The 25,285-nt window shown below is 41.9% G+C and overlaps 1 protein-coding gene across 1 annotated transcript; it reads left to right on the top strand.

The window, feature by feature from the left end:
- Nucleotides 1-26: 26 nt before the first annotated feature.
- LOC124287016 (nucleolar protein dao-5-like) lies at nucleotides 27-24,414 on the top strand. Its single transcript, XM_046723472.1, has 15 exons — nucleotides 27-274; nucleotides 2,327-2,476; nucleotides 2,799-2,898; nucleotides 11,779-11,906; nucleotides 12,471-13,769; nucleotides 13,828-14,370; nucleotides 14,897-14,984; nucleotides 15,750-15,817; nucleotides 16,531-16,646; nucleotides 17,830-17,952; nucleotides 18,607-18,957; nucleotides 19,585-19,803; nucleotides 20,487-20,715; nucleotides 21,807-21,907; nucleotides 22,342-24,414. Exons 1-15 carry the CDS (start codon nucleotides 196-198, stop codon nucleotides 22,456-22,458), a joined length of 3,711 nt encoding a protein of 1,236 aa, XP_046579428.1. The 5' UTR covers nucleotides 27-195; the 3' UTR covers nucleotides 22,459-24,414.
- Nucleotides 24,415-25,285: the final 871 nt, after the last annotated feature.

The raw sequence follows: 25,285 nt of genomic DNA, 5'->3' as shown, positions 1-25,285 counted from the left end.
AGGCCACTCTAAATGCAAACTTTGACAAGTGCTTGCGAAGTAGGAAGCTAACTGTTGCTTTACATGTTCAATAGCTGGATGAAGAGATGATCAACGTTCATTAAGATGTCGACGTCAATGCATCCGCAAAACACCATTATACGTTAGGAATCAACAGGGACAATATTTTCAGCATTTGTAAATTTTACTCTTACCATGACAGAAACCGTGGCAGGAGGAGGGGCTCCACTTCCTCCAAAGAGACCAACGATCATCAGGCCATCAACAAATGCATGTAAGCTTGTTCCCCTTTTATACGGAAGTTTCATATCATAGAAATAACAAACATCCAAAACGCTTCTTCCTGTATCCGACAAACTCTATTCATCTTTATCTTTTATTTATTGTGACTGTGCCTTTGTTGTTGTTTTTATGTTTATGCAGTGATTTAACAATAACATTGCCCTAATTCAAGGAAACGTTTCTATTACAACCCTCTGCCCAAACAATTCACATATATTTCTGCATTCTAATGAACTTGCAACTAGCACTTACTTTGTTCATAATCTAATGTAGATTCATTGTAAGCAATGATCATAGTGATTATGTGTATGGATATAAACACTGCAGGGCATCACAGCTATCGCTGACTTAATGCTTATCATCAAACGTTATGGTCAGCAGACATGTAGCCATGGTGACCCCTGGGGCTTCATCATCTGTGCTATTTATAGTGTTTAGCAATATCTATGTTGTGAAGACCAAATTCCCCTTAAAAAGCCTAGGTAATTAATGATATTGTCTGAATAACCAGGTAAATACACATGCTTGAATTGTTTTCTTTGGTCAAGAGATGATAAATAGGCAATTATAAGGAATTGTGCAGCTGCAGACTTTAGGCTCACTTCAGTTGATTTACGATATTGATACATATGCTGCATGTTGACATTTTGACAATGATAAAGAAGTTAGATAAAATTTTATTAAGAGACTTACCTCATATTTAGACATGTAAATTAACAATTCTGGAATATTTGCATAGTTCTAACAAGCTCTTAAACCACATTTGTTATAATTTTAACTGATTGTGTTTTTACAAATTTTAGCTAGCCTGTCAATTTTGATCAGTAATAGAAATATCAATACATTTTTATTTCTCCATATTTTGTGATATATTTGGCCTGAAGTTGTTTCATTCAAGCCGGAGAAATACTAATGCTAGTGAATGCTATTTAAAGTGCCAGATGTTAAGTAAAATTCCAGTAATGTATATACAGTGAAACCTGCCAACACAGGCACCTGTCTGATCCTGTCCAAATTGGCATAAAATTTTGGTCCCGCCACTTTACAACGATATTATGATCATTAAAACATTGTCTAATCTGGCACCTGTCTTTTTCGTTTTCCGGCAAGACTTTCCTGTCCCAATAAGCAATTTTAACTGTAATTAACACTGTTTAATCTGGCGTGGGTATGAGCAGTCCAATCAAGGACCCATAATCCTATACACTAATTAATCCTCTTGGCACGCTAGATAATTGGGAAGTAGTGATTGCGCGGCGATGAAATTACATTAATGTATATACAGTAAAACCTGCCAACACCGGCACCTGTCTGATCCGGCACATTGTCCAAACCGGCATAAAATTTTGGTCCCGCCATTTTACAACGATATTATGATCATTTAAACATTGTCTAATCTGGCACCTGTAAATAGTCGTGGGTATGAGCGGTCCAATCAAGGACCCATAATCCAATACACTAAGTAATCTTGGCATGCTAGATAATCAGGAAGTAGAGGTTGCGCAGTGAATGAAACTCTCTAAGCCGGCATGGGTATGAGAAGTCCAATCAGGGTCCCTTTATCCAATACAGCCTGAGACTCATGAGTGTAAATGGCAGCCATGTTGGAAGATGATGATCACTATCTAATCTGGCACACTGTCTAAACCGGCATTATATTTCGGTCCCGTGGGGTGCTGGTTTAGACAGGTTTCACTGTATGTCTATTTACTCCTGTTAAAGTTAAGTTCTCTTCATACATGTTATAAGACCCATGTTATGTATTTAATCAATTATCACACAAAACATTAATTGTTACAAGTAATTTTAATCATTTTCTAGTTGTATCTTTTTGTTTTCTAACTCCTCAAAGATTGGGTAATAAACATTAACTTTCTGTGCTAGTTTCATTGTATAACTGACCATTTTGACTATATAATTAAAGTATATGTCTTGCTTATCTGCTGATATCTTTATTTAACACATCTTAGTTTGATGATTTTATTATGAAAAGAATTCTTTACCTAAAGTAGACATAATGAATACTGAAATCTTACACATGCAGGTTCAAATGGAAAGGAGCCCAAAAGACCAGTCCCATCTCGCCCTGCTCCTGCCAGGCCTCCACCCTCCCCTAAAGGGGAAGGGGATGGGGCGGCGAGACCAGTGCCGCCAGTACCTAGTAGACCTGCTCCCAAACCCAATGATGGAAGTGGTAAGTTCATTTCTCAACAGTTTTATTGGGCAGTGGGGTAGACTAGTTGTTAAAGCATTCGCTCGTCACACTGAAGACCTGGTGTTCAATTCCCCACATGGGTACAATGTGTGAAGCCCAGTGCTGGAATATTGCTAAAAGCGGCATAAAACCACACTCACTCACTCAACAGTTTCATAATAAAGTGTTTCCAAATTCAAACTGTTTTGTGCTGTGTCATAAAAGTAAGCCTAAACCAAATGAATTCATCTGTCCTTGATGTGTTGGCTTGATAGTTTTAAAAGTTGAGTTTTTATAAGTTACCATTGTCTTCCTTGTCAAGGTGAATCCCGAAGACCAGCTGTGCCTCCACCAAGTGCCTCCAAAATCCCTCCACGGCCATCAGCAGAGAAGCCCACTAACTCAAAAGCATCAGTTAAAAAGTAGGTAGAATAACTTGAAATCTTTCCTCAACACACTGCTGTTTTATTTGTATTGAAAGAATTGTACTTAAAGTAATCTGTCCCAATCAGATATATTCCTGGTTAGGTGATTCTGTCTTGTTGCCATGGGGACAAGTGATCCAGTTACCTGAGGGGCCACATGGTTATGAATCTATTTTTTAACTCGCTAGCAAGTCACTGACTCCAGGTGTTCACTCACTCACTCTGGCCTGGCAGTTACTCACTCACGCAGTCCATTCAGTCACTCACTTCAGGCAGTCACGGGGCGGTGGGGTAGCCCAGTGGTTAAAGCGTTCACTCGTCATGCCAAAGACCCGGGTTTGATTCCCCACACGGGTATAATGTGTAAAGCCCATTTCTGGTGTCTCCCGTCGTGATATTGTTGGAATATTTCTAAAAGCGGCGTAAAAACCAAACTCACTCACTCAACCAGTCACTCAGTTGTTGTCCCACAGGCAGTGAATGCCATTGATCTGTGTTTACATAATCAGCCTCTGGGTTATCTGCTTCAGGCTTGCATCTTAAACTACTGAAATAATATATAGCAACACATCCATTGTCAAATGTTAGATAAAGCTAGAAGTGCTCAACCAGAAATAAACAAAAACAGATTAACATTTTATTCCAATAAAGAGAGCAAAGTATTTCTGGCAGAAGTGAAAATGAAATGGGAGACAAACATGGGATACCAGAAACCTAATCTGCCTCTGGGATCTAAAGGGGAGACAACTGTGGGACATTCTCCATCTGTTCCATCCTGGTGATCCAAGGGGAGACAACTATGTGATATTAGCCATGTATTCTGAGGCTTCTTATTGACCCACGTCACCCTAAAACTATAAAACCAACCAACCAACCATGTATTCTGTCCTGGCCATCCAAGGATAGGCAAGCATGTTAAACCAGCAATCTGTGCTGCCCTGAAATGTGAAGGGGAAACAAGTGTGGGACTCTAAATTCACCCATTCTATCCTGGTCATGAAGGGGGACGCCAGTGACCGGTTCTGCCTTGGATCTCAATAGGAAACAACTTTAAGACACAAGTGAACTTATCTGTTCTGGTCACACAAAGGGAGACAAGCATATGAGGGTCCTAATCAAAAGGGTCGCATGATAAAAGGGCCGCAAAACGGAAAAGTCAAAAGGGCCAAAAGACAGTCAAAAGGGCCGCAAACCCTAGTCAAAAGGGCCGCATCAAAAAGTCAAATAGGCCTCAGACCCCTAGTCAAAAGGGCCCCATATAAAAAAATAATAACATCTGTTTTTAAAGAATTATAGTGAAAGGTTATACATCAATACAATGTATATTTTATGCATACTAGTCCTGTTTATAATGTGACAGTTGAAAGGAAAATGATCCCTACAAACTGTAAATACTGGTCTCTTGCCACTCCTGTGTCACATGTCCTGTGGGTCCATCTTGTGCAACAATCACACTTGATGGCATGATGGTTCTTCCTGGTTTTCAAACACTTCACACACTTTACTGCCATAGTAGACGGAAGTGATATTAAAAACAAGTCTGTCCATGATTTTATAGTCACATATTGACACAGAGTCGGCACAGTGTCAAATGTAAGGTTTAATAACAAAGAAAACAATACTCTAAAATATTCTGACAGTATTCACTGAAGAGCAGAGAAAACAAGACATCTTAGGGATTAGTGACAACTTACATGATTGTCAAAACACAAATATGGCATAAAAGGGATATATTGCGTATATGTGTTTTTGTGTCATTTTTTAGTTTCTTACTGGTGTGTTGTGGTACTTTTGTTAAATGTATTTCTCTGCCAAAGTATTTGTCATAATCATAAATGATAAGTGTTTTTATACTGAAATGAAATAAATAACCATTACATACATCTATTGTTTGTCATTATTTTCATCGGGTCCGCCGGTCCTATTTTTTCAAGAATAAGAAAGAAAAAACAATATAATTTTCCCTCCTCAAAAAATAAAATCCTCATGTTTTTATTGGCCAAAATTGTAAATTCCCCCCCACCCCCAATTTTTTAAAATTGTATATTTTTAAACTTATCTTATCTCAAGACTTGCACCTCTCTCTCTTCATTCGACCATGAGTGGAAACGAATTAAAACTTTGCTCCAAGGCCTACCTTGCCCCTCCCATGCTGTGCGTGCCTTCTGTGTCAGTCGTGCTCACTAGTCCATGACAGCACGAGGCATGCGCAGTCCTCACCCACGTGATCACCTCACATACTCATTCTCTTTCTTGTCGCTCCACTGAGTGGACGTGAAAATTTTTTCGTCTAAGATTTGCTAAGATTTCAGGCCAGTAAGCCGAAGTTTTGCACCCGTTGTAATAAAGTAATTTCAGCATGGGACCCACACACATCGTGTGTTGATTATGTGGGTGTTTGTGACTGGGACACACGCTGTCCGAAGTGTTCAGGTCTGTCTAATGAGGCGTTTAAATTTTACAAACGTGCTTGTGCCAGACGTTTGGCAGATAGGGCTAGGACTAATTCTGCGGGGTCTGGTCCATCTCCCGCTAAGAAACAATGCTTAGATCGCCCCACCCTCACTGCTCACCGTTCTCAATTGCCCGTCTCTCTGACGGAAGATTTTATGGACGCCTTCGCCGGATTCCTATTTATCTGAGAACGTTAGAAGGCTTTTAGGGGAGCTTCCCTCACCCAGTTTAAGTTCTCATGAGCGTACCAGGGTGGTAATGACCGATATTAATTTTCTTCTACGCCAGACCTGCGATCTACATTATCTCCTAGGTCTGCTTCTTCGGAACAATCACAAACTTCGAGAACTTCTAAGCATTCATCGTTGAAGCGGGGATCGGCGCGGTTGGAACGTACCTGCTCTCCTATTTCCACGGCTGGGAGGAGTCGTTCTAGGTCTCGTTCACTTTCCCGAGCCGGCTCACATGGCCGAGCCGGCTCACCATGCCGAACCGGCTCACACGGCCGAACCGGCTCACATGGCCGAGCCGGCTCACCATGCCGAACCGGCTCACACGGCCGAACCGGCTCACACGGCCGAGCCTGCTCACCAGTACATCTTCGAATGGGTTCACCTGACCGAACTGATTCACGTAATCAAATGGGTTCACCTGACCGAACTGATTCACGTACGCGATGGGGTTCACCAGGACGAACGGGTTCACATTCCCGACTCAGTTCACCTCAACATAGGTTTCAGTTCGACACACCATCAGCATTTTGATTCCCGTAGTCGTTCAGTCTCGCCTGGTCGAGGTGGTTGGCCATTTCGATCCGGTTCACCTAGCCGTACGGTGTGTTTTCGTCAGAGTGATTCTCGAAGTCGGTCTCATTCACTTTAGGTGAATCAAGATACATCGTCTTGTCAGTCTAGACTCAGTAGCGTAATTTTGCGCACACTGTAACAATATTTACTTCCTCGGATCCCCAATCGTCATGTTCCTGGAGCAAACGTCGGGAATGTGCTCCCTTATTAAGGACATTTTTAGAGCATGTAGACATACTTGCTCCCGATGGCTGGCAGTCAGAGCTTGTTACACTTCAACAGTTGATCACCCGACAAACCCCCGTTTTTAACGACCGGTATTAACTGCTCGTCGTCCGCAGTTTCCCATGTCGGACGGTGATAATTTTATGGACGCATCATTAGATGTCTTCTCGTGGTTCCGCCTCATCAAAACGCTCTGTGTTACCAGTTGACTCACACATCCGATCTACTTCGTCAAATCGCCGAACCCATTCGCCACACCGTATGTGAATACAACATTGACTCAGTTTGCCATAATATTAGGACTGTTTCTTATCGCCGAAACAGTTCACATCATCGATTCAATTCACAGCACAGAAACGATTCACCTCGGCCGGAACATTTCACCTCGCCTCACTGGTTCATCTGAGTGTTCTAGACTTCTCCATCAGCTGAGATCATTTAACCGTTTCGGATTACCGAACCGATCCAGATCAGTCACGATGCAGATCAAATCGGACTGATTCAGATCACGTCAACTTTCCGGCTCACCACCCTGAACTGATTTACCAGCTGGCTCGTATCGTTTCACCAGGTCGAAAGCTCCCTATCGTCGAACCAGTTCACCTGGCCGTTCAAGATCAATATACAGAGGTAGTAGCTGTGTGCTTCACCTTGCCGATTTGATTTACATGTGTTGTTAGTAGCGCAGTCATCTAGAGATATCACGCCGCACTTGACGGCCTGGCGATCCCAGTTCTCAAGAGTCCTCCGTGACCGGAGCTCATCTCATTCAGATTTAATCTACCATCCGTTCTTCACTTTTGATGAATGATTCGGTTCAACGATTCTACCCTTAGGTGTAGATATCAGTTCTGCAACCACCGATATGGCATAACTAGATACGCTTGCGAGCCAAGAATAATTACTCTCGACGGCTCCGATAAGTCTTGTTACTACAGACTACTTTCGTAACAGCGTGTTTGTGTATCCCTTGGTGCAATTGTTGCAGACGGCGGCAAATCATCTTCAGCTCACTTTGTTTTACATGATAAGCAAGTTCCTGGACAGATAACAAATGGATGAAGTTCTTGCGCATGGTACTGGCAATGTTTTGTCAAATAGCCAGCATAGCTCAGCCCGGAATTTATGGGTTGCGACTCGCCCGGTTAACCAAAGACCATGTTGTCCGTATTTTTGTCACTTTCGTGTGTAACGTTTGCAAATGGCGGACTACTGTTTGTTTACCGGAATTTTGATGATTAGAGTGACTATGAAGTGCCCTTGCAGAATTCTCTTGGTCCCACGAATCGGATACCAAGTCCAGCCTATAAATGCAAGTAACAAAGAACGCTGCCATTCCCGATAAGAGTGACTGTGTCGGGATTTTGACAGCCAGTCGAGAGAGACTGCTTATTGAGGGTGACGGACAGAAACACCTGTGAACGGTTTGCCTAGTCAAGCACTGAGTTCAGAGGTCACTGCATTATGCAAGGACTGTCACCAGGCAGCGATCTACTACCTATATCACTCCACCTGGCGCACCATTATTTTGTTCGGCCAAAAGTAACGTTCCTGAGGTCACCGATCCTACGAATTTCTACAATTTGTTTATAATGTGAACGTTCCTGTAGATTGACTGACAATCTCCATGCGCCGAACATACTACATTGAGCACTCCGTCAGAACTGACTTATTGAACGTTCTTATATCAGGAGATATCTTTTTGTCAGAGGCAAGAGTGGTTAGACCTCTCATTTCCCTCGACCTGCGATGGCCGTGGGGTAGCCTAGTGGTTAAAGCGTTGACTCGTCATGCCCAAGACCCGGTTCGATCCCCACATGGGCACAATGTGTTAAGCCCATTTCTGGTGCCCCCCGCCGTGATTTTGCTGGATTATTGCTAAAGGCGGTGTAAAACTAAACTCAGTCAGTCAGTCAGTCCCTCGACCTGTGAGACGCTACCTTCACATCCGATACATCCAGACTATTGGAAGTATCTTCGATTTACTTTATATGGGGCGTCCATTGATACCAATGGAGGATCCTGCTGTATGGGCATATGCGCAGCCCCGTGGGTTTTTACTCAGATACCCATTCTGATAACTAGCTACCTGCATTGTCGAAGCGTGACAATTGACAACAATATCGACGACTGTGTTCAAGCCCAGCAGGATCCAGTCGTCCTTCCTTTCCACAGACAGTTCACCATCAAGTTGCTCACGCAATTAGGATGGCTGCTAAATTCGGAGCAATTAGGGGTAACACCGACCCGCTTACGACCCGCTGTTTCTTCTTATTGGGACAATCTTCAACACGCCAGGTCATGATGTTTGTGCCCTAGGAGAGGTGGGACAAGATTCAGTGCAACGCACCACTAGTGTTGGTCCAACCCACACCTTTTCGCCAGTGGCAGAAGTTACTAGGGTGGTTGGCGTCGGCACAAGTGCTGACTGACAGGGGCCAGCTGCAGCTTGCCCTCTTCAGATGGTTCTGTGCCCATACATCGGGGACAACCCCAGGGAGTTGATTCGTCTTCCCGCACAACTACATTCAGTCTTTCGTTGGTGGCTCAACAAGTGGAATGTTTGTGTTGGAGTCTCTAGGGTGCCCTTCATACCGACTCAACACCTATTTGTTGGCACATCTTGCAAGCTTGGGCGCTCACTTTCTCCATCAAGTGGCCTAGCAGTGGTCATCAGGAGAAAGGGCCCTTCGGCACAACGAATTGGAATTCAGCATTGTCATTATCGCCTGTTCAGCACTCGGGACAACCATCAGCTTCAGCGCAGATCACCAGTTGCGATCGTTTCTGCTTTGTGTACAATCTGAATAAAATTCTGAATTTTATTTCTGATTTGTGTCTTCGATTCTTCTTGGACTTGTGAGTTTCGATTCAATTACCCCTTCACTCTCAAGGGGCGGTGTCTGTGGGGTTATTATTCGAAGCAGGGGGCTGGCCCGATACTGGTCGTCAGACCTTGCAAATCGTGGTAATCACGACTGTTTACACCGCTAAGCTGCGTCCTTTCACTTTCATGAAGGTAGTGACTGAACACCACATTGCTCGCGAATCCCGGTCCCGGAGCACTTGTGTTTAGTAAGTCAATGGGTTCGAACTGACCATCGCGGGTCTCGCTTTTTGAGGGAAGGCGCTGGAGGGTCGCCACCTCACTTACTGTCCTCTGCTCCACGGATTAATTACGTCAGTGAAGTGAGTCATTCCCCGAAGTGTTACACTTCAGAAGCGTTACAACTTTAAAAGCATCGCCAAGAGCGCCGCCGTCATGTAAAGAGACTGTTTATACCCTTGTCTACTGCTTCCAAGGCGGAAGTCTCTCACTCAACACTCTCATATTGGCTATGAGCTACAATACTCACGAGCCTACACTTTTGCGGTTCGCCACCACCTCGCACAATCAACCCTCATGAAACCAGGACATTGGCTTCTACTATGGCGTTGCATAGCAACTGCTAGTTAACTGCCATAATGGAGGGTTGTTTTTGGCGATCTGACACAGTATTTTCGTCTCATTACCTCAGAGATGTGTCGGTGGCCGGATATTCAAGGCCTTCATCAGTTTGGACCACTTTCGTCCTTGCCCAGCAGTTATCAGCGGCACAACATCGCAGATAATGAACTTCCTTGTGCTCCGATGCTATATGGATCCCACTGTGCAGTTGATCCCAAGTCGCGATCGTTTCTGCTTGTGTACAATCTGAATAAATCTGAAAACCTTTTTCTGATTTACGTCTTCCGGGATTTAGATTTCTCCTCTCATTTGTTTGAGACTACAGAGAGTCGCCACCTCACTTCCTGTCCTCTGCTCCACGGAGTAATTAAGTCAGTGAAGTGATTCCTTTCCTGAAGTGTTAAACTTTGTAGCGTTCATGCTCCTAAGTGCCTATACACATCTATGTGATCTTACTGTGGTAAGTAGTGGAAGTCATAAGATGATGTTGTGGTACTGAACGTTAAAATTGTGAGTTTTACCGATTCAATTTCTCTTTCACCCTCCTCGGGACGGTGTCTGTGGGGGTTGTTTCGAAGCAGGGGGTGGCCCGATACTAGTCGTTAGACTTTTATTACGGGGGTACCTTGGAAATCGTGGCGATGCGACTGATTACACTCGTTAAGCTACGTCCTTTCACTTTGTGAAGGTAGTGACTGAACACCACATTGCTCGGGAATCCCGGTCCCTGGGAGCAATTGTGCTTAGTAAGTCAATGGGTTCGAACTAACCCTGGCACGTAGTAACTTGGTAGTTATTGGCCTACCTTGTAGTTGCTTCCTACGGTTGTTTGGGCATAACACTTAGCTGTTATCGCTTGAATTTCGGGTAATCTATGACCCACCTTCCTACCGTGGGATAAGTGCAAGTCGTGAGATAGGATAAGTTTAAAAATTTGAAAATTTTAACTATAAATTGTATATTTATATACTTATCCTATCTCCCTACCTCCCCACTACATAGATTACCAACGTTTCGGTTTTGTCCTTTTATGGCTCCAAGATCGAGAATGAGTATGTGAGGTGATCAAGTGGGTGAGGACTGCGCATGCCTCGTGCTGTCATGGACTAGTGAGCACGACTGACACAGAAGGCACGCACAGCACGGGAGGGGCAAGGTAGGCCTTGGAGCAAAGTTTTAATTCGTTTCCACTCATGGTCGAATGAAGAGAGAGAGGTGCAAGTCGTGAGATAGCATAAGTATATAAATATACAATTTATAGTTAAAATTTTCAATTTCCCCCACATAAAACTTCATGAATAAATGGCCAAAAATAAAATAATTTTAGTATTTAAAAGGAAAATTATTTTGACTAGTGATTTTTATTTTTTATTTTTTTCCTTCCTGCCTTTAGGTTTTCTGAGGACAAAAATCCATAAAAAAAAGAAATAAAATTGGTCTGGCCTAATATTGAAAAACATATCTATTATAAACAGGACTAGTATGCATAAAATATACATTGTATAGATGTTTAACCTTTTATTGTAATACTTTAAAAATATGTTATATGGGGCCCCTTTGACTTGGAGTCTGAGGCCCTTTTGAATTTTTGATGCGGCCCTTTTGACTTTTTGATGCGGCCCTTTTGACTAGGGGTTTGCGGCCCTTTTGACTTTCTTACGGCCCTTTTGACTTTTCTGTTTTGCGTCCCTTTTGTCATGCGTACCTTTTGACCTGGTCCCAGCATATGATACCACCAACCTATTCTGCACTTTGATCCAAGGCAACCCCACACACGAACGCACGCACGCACGCACGTATAGTTATACATCGCCATATATGTACTATAATTTTGAACAAGATGTACAAACCTCCTTTAATCTCACCATCTTCATGTTTACTTTTACAGAAATAAATCAATAGTTAATAGTTGAAATTATAATATTTTTGTTTGTTTGTTTCAAGACGGCCAGAGATAACCATTGTAAGTGCAAAGCCAATGAGCCAAGTTGGATTCCGTGATGAAAAGCAAAATCAAAAGCCAGAAGAGAAACCTGTGGACAGTTCTGTCTCCAGACCCCCTCCTCGACCTGGTGAGTAGCCTGAGCAATGTGTATCCATCTCTTTGATCTAATATGATTCAGAGTAATGCACATGGAGAAATAAAGCATTTCTTTTTCGTTTGTTCAAATGCTTTGGGAAAATAGTTAAGACATTTTGAAACAAACAACCGTCCAACATATTGACAAGAAGGTTGGGTGTAGTTTATCGCTTGTACTCCAACATATAATTAACATATGCAAGTCATTCCAGACACATGTAATTCTGGTTGCCGTCACTTTGTGAATGGTCCAGTTTAAGAGTTATCACCCTTTCATCAGTTCCTAAAAAATATATTGAGTTTTCAATAATTTTAGACTAGATATTAGACAGTGCCTGTTTTCAATATGAATTAAAAAATACAATGCAAAACCAGATCAAATTAGTAGCCCCTTACGACAAGCATGGGTTGCTGATGTTAGTCTAAAGTACACCTAGCATCCTGTAGTGACCATACGGTTACATCATCTGAAACAATATTTCAAGTTGAATGAGACACCCTGTATTATCTCCTTGTTCTGGTAATGCCGATGAATTGTGCATTACTGTTTTTTCAGTTACTTCATCTGCCACAGCTGAGGAAGGAAGCAATGCTCCAATGAGACCACGACCTCCTCCCAATCAGATTCGACCACCACCTCCGAGCAAGTCCAGTGTGCCCTCTATCTACCCAAATCTGCTAGATGATGATAGTGACCAGTGTGGCCTGCCTCCTCCGATGCCGTTATTCAACCCATCATCTGGTCCTCTGAAACAGGAGTCAGAGCATCCACCTCCACCTCCACCCAGGACTGATCTCCTGGGAGACACATCTCTGTCCTCATCTCACCCAGTGCCTTCTTCCAAGCCTCCTCCGCCCATGAGGCCTGGTTCTGTCAGACACGATGACAAACCCATCATACAAGCCCGAGGTGCCTCTGCTGATCTGTCTCCGCCTGAAGTTGTTCCTCGAGGAGTTCCTGTTGTCCTTGCTTCCAGACCAATATTCAGTCAGTCTGATGGTAGTGAGGAGGGAAGATCCCTTCCTCCCAAGCCAGCTAAACCAACCATTATTAGACCATCAAAACCACTTCCTAGTCCTCGAGAAGAAAATAGAAGCATTTCGTCGAAGCCAGTTTTACCGAATAAACATGCTGCTGAAGAGAGTGATAAAGTTGAACAATCTGTGATACAAACAGACAGTAGCTTAACAAATGAACCAGAGCCTCAATATGCAAAAATTGAAAAACCTAAACCAAGACCAAATATTATTGGACGACCTCAACGGGATCCTAATTTAAATGAAAGTGATACAGGTCAAGGGTTACCATTTAAAGTTAAATTAAGATCAACTGTTGAAACTCCAAAGGAATCTTCAGCCTATGAACATGATGAGACAAGTCCACCTGTCCCACCGAAGCTGTATGTGGAAGGTCGTCCACCATCTCCAACGAAACCCAGACCAACAGTCCTGCCGAGACCTAAACCTTCACCTGACGTCGAGGAAAAGAAGATAGTAAGTGATGATCATAGAGATGATATGGCACGGGCACCTCCACCAAAACCAACTACTAAGAGACCCACAATAATCCGACCACCTCCAAAACCCAAACGTTTGCATGAAACAGAGGAGATTGCAGATGAGGACAGCAAAGATAAAGATGCTGATGTGACGATGAGAAACATGCCCCCTGTTCCAGCCAAAAGGCCAAGCTCTGTTGAAGGGTTGTCTAGTGATATTGTTCACAAGGAACAGGATGGATCCACTTCACCAAGGCCAGTTCCTGCGAAGCGGCCTGTGTCCATTGCTGCAAGATTTGAACAGCAGGTAGATAATGAAAAACAACCTGTTCCTGTAAAAAAAAACCACTTCGAAAGTCTTCATCTGGTTCTCCAAGGGAAGATTCAGAGTCTGGTAGAAGTGGCACTGAAGAGGAAACATCTCCAAACATGTTCCTCTGAAGCCGAGAGCCAAGCCAAGATCTGTACCAAGTGATAGTTCCTCTCCAGATGATAAGTCTCCCAGAGATGCTCCTTCGGTTAGAGCTGCAGCTACTCCTGAAGACACACCTGCTGTTTCAAGACCTCCTCCTCCCAGAAGAACCTCTGATAATTCCAATGAAGGTGTATCCCGACCTCCCCCACCTCGTCCATCAGGCAGACCCATCTCCATGATGACATCAAAGCCAGAAACAGCACAAGATGAAGATGAATCTTCCAAGATGCGCCCCCCAAGACCATCAGGTAGACCAATGTCAATGATAACACCAAAGAAGACTGAAGAAGTTTCTGCCAATGTTGAGGAGGAGTCACCTAAGGGCAAACCACCACCTCGACCTTCTGGTAGACCAATGCCTTCAATGGGGAAGAAGAGCACATCAGACGAGGCATCTCAAGAAGAGGAAGAGGACTCACCCAAGGCCAAACCCCTCCGACCTTCAGGACCTCCTCAAAGGAGACAACCAGCTGAGGAAAAGGGTAAAGCATACACTTTGGTTAAACTTACTGAAGAATGGATATGTGTTTTGATTCTCATGAACTGTTTTCATTTTGTTCCTTTAGACTTAATAATTGTGTTCACTTATTTAAGGAAAGAGGAAATAGCTCTGTTCAATGTTTAGTATCATTAGTAATAAACATTTAAATTATTACAGTGATTTCACAAAATTCATTTATGGCTGGGGGCACGATGATGATTTTTATGGAGAAGCATGTACAATGTGAATACCCCCCTAAGATCTATTTACAAAGTAAATGACCCCCACCTCCCATGCATGTTATGTACAAAATCATAGACCACCTCCCTAGTTCATGTGTGCAAAATTGACGACACCCCTACCTCCAGAACAAAATGGGTAACACCCCTCCCCCCCAGCAGCATCACTGATTTGGTGACACGCCCATACACACATACCAACCCACCCCAACACAAACACACAAACACACCTTAAAAATCGTCATCATTATATTGTTTATTTGGTATGTAGCTAACTTGTTACTTCAGATGGAAAGGTGGAGATGAGGCCATCACGTCCCCAGGGTGGTCCACCTCGACCGATGTCCATGCCAGCCAAACCACCACCTCCAACAGGGTAGGTAGGGTGGCGGGGTAGCCTAGTGGATAAGGCATTCGCCAAAGACCCAGGTTCGATTCCCCACATGGGTACAATGTGTGAAGCCCATTTCAGGTGTTCCCACCATGATATTGCTTGAATATTGCTAAAAGAGGTGTAAAACTAAACTCATTCACTCACTCCAACAGGGTTGGATGTGTACCTGTAACTTTTACCTGGAATGACTTCAGGGCCCCGTTCCTCAAAGCAATCGTAGCGCTAAGGTGATTGTAACTCCCATACTTTAACATAGGCTTACGACTGTCGTAGCACTACGATCGCTTTGAGGAACGGGGCCCAGACAGATTAATGCTGTAGGAGCTCTTGTGGTGACTGTACCTTTACCTTATAATTTGAGAGAGGAATTTGCAAGGGAATACTAGCCAAGTGTGAATGAACAATTAGTTGTATTTAGTCATCTTGGAGAGGCAACTCCAAGTGATGGAAGGGCGGTGGGGTAGCCTAGTGGTTAATGTGTTGGCTCGTCACACCGAAGACCCGGGTTCAAATCCCCACATGGGTACAATGTGTGAAGCCCATTTCTGGTGTCCCCGGCCGTGATGTTGCTGGAATATTGCTAAAAGCGGCGTAAAAGCAAACTCAGTCAGTCAGCCAAGTGATGGAATGTGAAGATATTGACCTTTCAGTATTCAGAAAGGGGAAAATTATTAAACCAGGAAATGTTTTTGTTGACACTGCTGCATGTATCTTGTAACAAGAGAGTTGAATGTTTTATTTTTATAGTGGATCACCACAAAAAAAGAAGCTGCCAGCTAAGCCCTCACCCCCCAAGGCTGGAGCTCGGACACCAGGTGGGTGCTTCCTGAGATACGTATCCATTGCAACACATTCTGGAGGTTTTTCCTATTTTCAATTTAGGGACCCTGCTTTGATGAATTATAAAGATAAAGATATAACTCTTTAAAACTTATGGAAATATTTCATATGATCTTATCAAATGCACATTGTCTCTAACCACTGCAGTTCTCTAATGATTAACAACAAAGTCTGATAAGTATATATATACGGGAATTTGCATGATGAATACACGATATGTACTAGGGCTCTACAATATAACCGGTTTACCAGTATTTACCGGTTCAGACATGAAAACGATATGTATTGCAATACGCTGATCGAAAACCGGTATTTTGACTTGCATTCGGAAAACTTTGTAACACTCGGAAGTCTTCGGATATTTCCTTGTTTCATTTGTGCCAAATATTATTCACATTTTTATTTTATCATGTTTAAAAGTTTTTATTAAAGCTTAATCAAGCATAGTGATTTTGTTGTGTTCATGCTTTAAAAACCAAGCATTAACTCGATTATAGTAGTTTTTTGTTTAAAAATACTTCTTGCAATATATTGCAAAACATATCGCAATATATGCTTTCGCATTGCAATATATTGCAATTTGAAAATTCTCTGCAATACCCACCCCTAATATGTACATGTTTATACATGATACATACATCACAACAGAAACAATTTCACAATGTTTGATGTGTATTCTGTTCATCAGACCTCCCTTCTCGTCCTGGACCTGACCACATCTTGTATCACTACACTCTGTCGGTTCCGCACGCCATCGCCAATTTTGATTATGAAGCGTCACATGCTGACGAAATTTCATTTAAGGTAAGTACAGGAAATCATGGAGTTACATTTGTTCTCAATTTTATCTGGACATGTTGGAGTGTGTTGTTACATCCTGTTCATTGCATGGGCATAAATGATGACATACTTGTTTACAACAAGGCTCACAACAAACAATGTAATCCACTGTCCTTGACGTAAGACATGCTCCATACAAATTAGGGTCGGTGGGGTAGCCTAATGGTTGAAGTGTTGGCTCTTCACGCCGAAGACCCGGGTTCGAATCCCCACATGGGCACAATGTGTGATGCCCATTTCTGGTGTCCCCAGCCGTGATGTTGATGGAATATTGCTAAAAGCTGCGTAAAACCAAACTCAGTCAGTCCATAGAAATTATGCATCAAACATGTATGACAGCAGTTTTGTTGTTTTAAAGCAAATCATCTTAACCACTTTTCACCTATGCTGATTAACTTATATTGTTCAAAGGCAGAACAACATTAATTTGTATGACAAATGATACGCTGGTAGTTGACGCTCACTTTAATCTGTTAATGTCAGTGAGTGTGATCAAGTCTTGAGATGAGCTGAGCCTTTTAAAACAGGGAACCTGTTGATATCGACTTACTCTCAACAGAAAATAGTACTTATTACCTGACTTTTCAGGGCATTTATGATATGTGTATTTATTCTCTGAAACTAAGATTGAAATCAAGGCATCAGTCACTAGAAAGTACAGTCACTTGGTGCAAATTGCTCTGCTGATATGTTTTCCAATGCAGCATGTATATATCTGCCGCTATTTTGAGCTAAAAAAATCGAACATATAAAGGGGGTTGGGGGGTAGGGGATTGGTAGGGATTAATGGATGTCATCAAAATGTAAATTAACTCCAAAACATTGTGTTCCTCTTACTGTAAATCATGAAATTAATGTGAGTGCGAGGGTTTAGTCTAAAATGTGTCAGGAAATTAATGCGAGCTCAGGAATCTGTGTTGATGATAAAATGTGAGACCCTGAATCTTTGGAGTGAGGACATACAATAGCTGATGTGACTTGGCTGATGTTGTGTCTTTATATTGCATTTAGCATTGTTCATCTAACACTGGATTGTCTGGTCCAGACTTGATTATTTACAGGCAACTGTTATTTAGATTAAATATTGCTGTGCTACATACACTACACAAGGTGAATACGGAACCTACAGTGTAGGCTGGTGTTGCAGGCTGAGGAGGTGGTGATGTTGGTGCGGCGTGTTGATGCTGACTGGCTGGTGGGGAGAGTCGGGGCCAAGGAAGGGATGTTCCCCGCAGGTTTTGTGGACATTGTCCATCCCCTACATGACGAGGTGAGGTTCTGCTATACAGATGTGGGCTACAGCTGTGTGGAGTTGTGACAGGAAAGATCAGGATTCAAGATCAGAAATCCATGTGTTTATTATACTTATTGCCATGTCTTCCAAATAGCAGGGAAATCCCAACATGGCTATCAGCTAAAAATAGATTTATATTTAATCAGTCAGTAACCCATCCCTGAAACATGCAGTGAGATCAGTATGACTCAATGTACGATAGATGTAGATGTTTCCAAATGGAACATGGAATATGTAAAGTAAGGGTGGTACTTAGCCTTTGGGAAACATAAAACAATGGTATGGCTGTTATTGACATTATCTCCCTTTTATGAAAGGTAGATGTTTCCAAAGGAAACAGTTAAGTAAGAGTCTTACTTAGGCTTTGGGGAGTGGCATTGCTGTTGGTGATGTATGTCTGTGAATGAGCTTTGGATGTGCTTGGACGTACATATTTATTTGTAGATCCTACTTTAAAGTCGTGAATGGGAAAGAGTGACATCACAATGGCATCACACTGTGTTGCAATTTCATTGTGACATTATCTCCCTTGATTTGGATATTCCTTATAGCCTAGTGATATTGCCTGTGGAGGCCATTTTTTATGATAAAATGTAACATATGCTGTTATTGGTATCCTGATTATTCCAGCTATCTGACTTTGCTATCAAACCGGACTTGCCCTCATGGGACAGTCCGGTGCCCGTGAAGAAGACAACGCCAAGTGTGACATCAGGCCCTCGTTGTGTAGCACGGTTTGACTTTGACGGCGAAGGGAAGGATGACCTGGTGTTTGAGGAGGATGACGTCATCCGCCTGGTGGGAAGGGTTGGAAGTGAGTGGCTACGAGGGGAACTCGGGGACCGAGTCGGAATATTCCCCATTTCCTTCGTGGAGATTGTTGAGGACCTTCCACTGGATGATACAGACAGCAAGTCACAGGATGGTCACGCGACCGCGATGTTTGACTTCGATGGACAAGGCGATGAACTGAGCTTCCAGGTAATCAATATACATTGATCTGGGTCACTGAGTGATTGATTGTTTTGAAGTTAAACGTAACATTCTTTCAGTCTTTTTTTGTACCATGTCTAGTCGATATAAGTCTTAATGGTGAACAAAGGACTGAAATTGTACCTATATTACGGCTGATCTAAGAATAAGAAACATTTTCCTTCCTAATCTGCTTGTGAAGGCGATGTAATAAATCTGTTTTGGATACAGGGCAAAGTGGCAGTGTTTGTCATGTTTACTCACTTCCCTGGAAACCTAGATTGATGGCTATGGTGAAACACTCACTCGCACATCTCATTTTCTGTTATCTTTTGGGAAAGTATTACATAATGCACATGCACCATGTTTGGACTTACCAATCTGGTTTGTCCACAAGGGCACAAAGGTTTGCATTCAAAATAATTCTGTGGACTTTAGGCAAGGGATAGCCACATTGTTTGCTTGCCTCACTGAAGGTCTGTGCTTGTGTCCCGGTTTGCTTGAGTGTTAATCCATTCCTATCTTCTTCCCTGCTTCACTCCCTCACTCCCCCTTCACTTACTCCCTCCTTCACTCACTCACTCACTCCCTCCTTCACTCACTCACTCACTCACTCACTCACCCTTGTTTATGAAGGCTGGACAGAAGATCCAGGTAATCAGCCAAGTCAACACAGAGTGGCTGTACGGACAGATGGATGGACAGTCAGGGACGTTCCCCTCGGCCTTCATAGACTATATACCATCTGACCTTCCCCCGTATCAACCAGCCAATCAGATTGGAGCACAGTCACATGATCCTTGGTCAGCCAGTCAAATGATGGATATTACACATGATGTAGATGATTATAACCAGGTTGGTATAGAATGTCGACACATGACCAAGCATTCTTCAAAATGGAACTTCAATAGTCGTGACGCACAGTCCAAGAATGGCACTATGGAGTTTTTATCTATACTGTTAAACTTTATATGCAATTAGCAGGTTTTGAGTTAAGTTTGACAGACATTTGTTTGCATATATGTGAATATTTGATCAAATTCAGTTGCTACAAAGACAAAATATTCGGATCACAAATAACCCATGCAGTCAAACCCCTTTCAACTTATTCTATGGACAATGTAAATAGTTTCGATCCATGTAACCATTTCCAGTAGTTGAAGGTTCCAGGAGGGTTTCTTGTTGAAAAGGGTGTGGAATAACAAGGTTTCACTCTATATTAGACATATAGGTTAGCTCCTTCCCCAAGGTTCAACTTTCATGGTTCAAGGTGTGTTTGTCACCCACACAAGGGGGATGCAAGCCAACTTTTACCACATGGGGCATGAGCACAATGCACTTAATATGAAACTGCAAAACTGTGAATCAAGGCTTGCTCTCATCTTGTATGAATCGAACTGTCCAGCATTGGCATGTTGCACATGTAGAGGACATCATGAAGAATTTGAATCACAGAATCACAACCAGCTGAAACAATAGACACAACACATCCAGGTGGTATACTGTGTGATACAGAAATGTTACTCCTTTTAATTCAGCCAATGGCAGACCCAAGTTCAACGGTTACTGACCAATCACATCCCTACTGCAAGGCAAGCTTTGATTATGGAGGAGAACAAGATGGCGACCTGAGTTTCAAGACAGGGGAGACAATTCAGCTGCTGGAGAAGATCGGAGGTGACTGGTTGAGGGGGCGATGTCATGGCAGGGAGGGCATGTTCCCAGCAGCCTTTGTCACCATAGAGAAGGATCTACCTGAGGCTGAAGGTATCCTCCTTGATTATACAGTGTTGTATATCTCTGTTCTGTTACAGCATTTTACCCCTATAGTTTTTCACAGACTTGATGCACAACCATATCTGTCTGTAACCAGCCTAACGCTGTAGTTCTCTTGTATTATAAAATGATCTTCACATAAGTCCTAATTACATCAGTCAAATTGTATGCCTTTGATGATGATGATGATGATGATGACGATGATGATGATGATCAGTGATGATGATGATGATGATGATGGTGATGATCAGTGATGATGATGATGATGATGATGATGATGGCAGTGATGATGATGATGATGATGATCACAGTGATGATGATGATGATGATGATGATGATGATGATGATGATGATACATAGGTCAGGATGTAATACATTACACGATATGTATATTTATGCCAAATCGCATACAAACCTCTTGACTGTAGATATTTCAGAGCGGGTTGCAAAGGAATGCATGTTCAGGCCAGTTCTTTTAACTAATAAACTTGTACGCTAATTACAATTCATTTTGCAATATTTGAGAGAAAAATACACAGGGGTTTGAGTGTATCACTGAATGAGTAGGAAGTACTTCATCTTGTATTGATACAGAAAAGCACATACATGTATGTTATCTTTGCATGAAAAACTGCACTGGGGTATTTTTGTCACAACCCCTAGTGTACGGTACACAACCCTGTGCACTTACAAGAACCCACAAATCCGTTGGTATATGACCAGATGGTGGCCACATGAATACATGCAAACACCTAGTTGCGGGTACAGCAACGTGCAGTGAACTTGGACAAAGTACTGTGACTATGTGTCCCAGTCCACCTAGCTGTGAATGGGTCCCTCGTAAGGGTGAGAAAGCCATGAAACTCAGTGCGTCTAGTGGCTGCAAGAGTTGTATGCTCCCTGGGGAGTTGAGATTGATAATACAATGTGCTGTTGAGATTGACATCCAGTGATCGAGGGAAATACCAGCGCCTTGAGCATGTACAAGTCACATGGATATGTGCGCTATATAATATCATCATGTAATAATTGTTTCACCCGAATAGATGTATGTTGTTTGTATGATGTTTGTATGTTCACAGTTGAGCCAGCCAGTCATATACCAGATGAAGCAAAGCCTCAGATCCAGGCCAGAGCTTTATATGACTTCCAGGGAGAATCAGATCAGGAACTCTCCTTCAAGGTAGGTCCCAAGGTGAAGTCAGACCTTAGTAGTTTTAGCAGAAGATATTTTGAAACTTCAAATTTTTCCTTATCCTGACTCATGATCTTTTGCTTATCTCCCTTTCCCTTTCGAATGGTAGTGGAACACTTGAATCCCTTGAAGTTCCCGAAGCGGACGTATAAATACTCACCCACGAGTTACCTCCCTTGCCTTTTCACGCGCAAACGTACCATGTGACGTGCCCATACTTGTCACTCTCTCCTTATATTACAATTTTTAATACCACCATTTGATACTATGCAAGACTACTGACTAATGATAAGATGATAATGATAATAATAATAATAATATTTAGTTTAATACTAATGATAAGAATTCATAAAGAAACATGGTACCAGTAGTAATTCTTTGGAATGTAATCATAGAAATCACACCGATTTTCCTGTTTCTAGATAGGTGACGTGATTGTCCTTGGTGAGGATGTGGCAGGGTCGCCAGACTGGCGGTATGGTGACCTCGATGGGAGGTCAGGGATGTTTCCAGCAGCATTTGTGGAGGTCATCAGCTGATGTTAGGCTTCACTCAGCGCTCCGTATCACCTGCACACATTCTCAACGTATGTCTCAGAGGCCACTTTATATCTTTCTATTTTCATTTCTTTGTTTTGATGCTGAGTGCAGCCAGTTCAACTGCAGTTTTTAGTAATTTAAAAAAATTTGTGGTTGACATTTTCCTTTGTGCATTGTAACAAAATATGCTGTCCTTGACCGTTTTTAGTTTTTGTAGTCAGTGAGAAATATGATTCTTCCATGCATATTCTTCTTTTGACCATTGAGTCTGAGACCGAAGACCAAGTTTTAATGGTATAATCACAGGGAATTGTTTCTAGTGTCTAGTCCAGCTTGTTGATGTGGTTGAATTACGGATATCTCACTTCAAGGAAGCACAGATGGACCAGGGTTTAAAGCTAGGTGTTTGCTATGAAGAGTTGTGTCCCTTATGCATGCCAGGATCCTGTGATCACAAGGTCAAATCTCAGATCTCCCCAGGTATAATCTTTTGTTTGACAGAATTATACCTTGGCTGTTTTATTTCACCAAATTGGTCTGTGGCACAAAATTGGACAGCCTTTTTATCACACTAAGTTGATATAGACATAGTTTTGTGTATTGTGTATGTAAAACTTTATTTCACCTCAATAGTTAATGTTTGATATCAATGATGCAATTTTCATATCAATAATCGTTGATAATTTAGCACATCAACAATATTTCCGTTAATCAATCCTTTGGCCCTAGAATTTAAAGAACCTTTTTGTTCTTGTTCCTGAAAATATCCTAACGTTTCAGAAAACAAGTATCTACTGGACAAACTGGATGTTCTGGAATATAATGTTTTGTGTCAAAAGAAAATTATTTGCCTTCCGTTCAGGTAATATTAAATGCGAGTTCAATTGTAATGTGGGGCGATGGAGTAGCCCAGTGGTTAAGGCGTTCACTCATCATGCTGAAGACCTGGGTTTGAGTCCCACATGGGTACAATGTGTGAAGCCCACTTCTGGTGTCCCATGCCATGATATTGCTGGAGAATTGCTAAAAGCAGCGGAAAACCCAACTCAATCACACAATTGTAATGTGTAAGTCTTGAATCTTGAATTTGACCAAAGAGGATCCTGGGACTGCAAAGGGATGCAACTCTGTGCAGTGATGTACTTTGTAAAATTAAGACATTTATTCTCAGATATAATGTCTTTTTAGTGTGCTTGGTCATGAGATAGTAGTTCAAGGTCAAGATGTCAGTCGCCATCTTGAGTACAACATCACTCACCTAGTTGGGCATTGATTCAAACTATAATTTTCTGATATTTTATCATCATATTTTTAATTTATGATTCTGGACATTTAATATATGACTTTTATATCAATGCCACCTGATACTTATACCAGGTATTCAGTTATTTTGCATGTTATTTTAATTGGTGTGGACTTTTGGGTTATTTCTTGTTAAATATGGTGTTTGAAACTGAAGTGCAGATTATATAATTATGATGACATGTGAGGTTATCAGTACCTTATTACGTCAGATAACATGCATGCCTGAACCACATTTGAATTGTGATACTTATCATTATTTATTCAACCTAATGTACAGCACCTTGGATTATCGTGGCCGTGCTCCTACTTGGATCTGCCTCCTGTCATACTTGGTTTCATGAAATTTTCAAAAACATAACATAGGTTCAGTTTTAGATGGTAATCATTTATATTTTGGCATGGTCATATTTCTGTAAAATATGGTTTGTGGGGTTACATGAAAAACGTTAACAAAAGTCTTGCCAATTCAAGGGGCTTTTGCCATGACAAAGACTTACCTCCTTACCATACCCCAAAAATAGTTAGCCTGAAATTTGTTTTTTCAGACATGTATTACTGTGTTGGGACCGTTCATACTTTATGGCTAGGGGAGGGGTGGGGTCGATGATGATTTTTATGTAGAATCTTGTACAATGTGAATGCCCCCCTAAAATTTATGTACAGAATAAGTGACCCCCCTGCATGTCATGTACAAAATCAATTACCCCCCCTCCCCTACCCATAATTTCTAAGCATAATTTAATGTACAAAATTGATGACCCCCCAGTAGGTGTGTGTACAAAATTGATGGCCGACTAGCCCGCCAGACCCCTTAACATCACCCCTTCTCCTTTCTCTCTCTCTCTCTCCCTCTCCCCCCCAAACAAAATATAAATAAATAACAAAAATAAAATAAAAAGCCATAAATTGTGAACGGTCCCTTAGCAGGTAAAAAGAAAGGTTGTTATTTGAGAGCATAAACTATATTCATATTTGTGAATATAAAGGACTGTAGAATTGCAAGACCCAAGTTGTGAAAGACGCATTTTAATCTACTACATCATAAAGAATTCATGTTATTAAAGACGAGGTGCCAGTGTACTGTCTAGTCAATGAGACCTTGATCAAACAATGAAAAATGTATTATGCATGTTAAATTGTTCAATTTGGAATTTTCTGTGTGTGAAGTGATATAGTTTAGATTAACTTTGACATTTACGTTAATATATAATATGTGACTCTTGTCAATGTCTGAAGGATACTGAATGTATGGCCACAAAAAAAAAATGTTTCTCATCAATTCAATATTTCAAAATGGCAAGGTCACCAGGCTTTTATCTTCTATCTTTACTATTTTTTGGTGTCCATGGTTTTGTTTCCAAACTGCAGATGTAGACGACATCCAAGCTTGGGCTTTAAATAAATGTGCACAATACATGGGCAAATATAAATGTAATTAACATGGAGGTGACATTTTAAAGGAAAGGTAACTCTAACTGAAGTCTAAAAATTGCAGAAAAGTAGGAATGGCTAAATTCAGAAC

This window comes from Haliotis rubra, unplaced genomic scaffold (assembly GCF_003918875.1).
Source record: "Haliotis rubra isolate DU_JTF1 unplaced genomic scaffold, ASM391887v1 Scf399, whole genome shotgun sequence".
Classification (NCBI taxonomy): domain Eukaryota; kingdom Metazoa; phylum Mollusca; class Gastropoda; order Lepetellida; family Haliotidae; genus Haliotis; species Haliotis rubra.
This window is presented reverse-complemented; position numbering and strand designations above follow the sequence as displayed.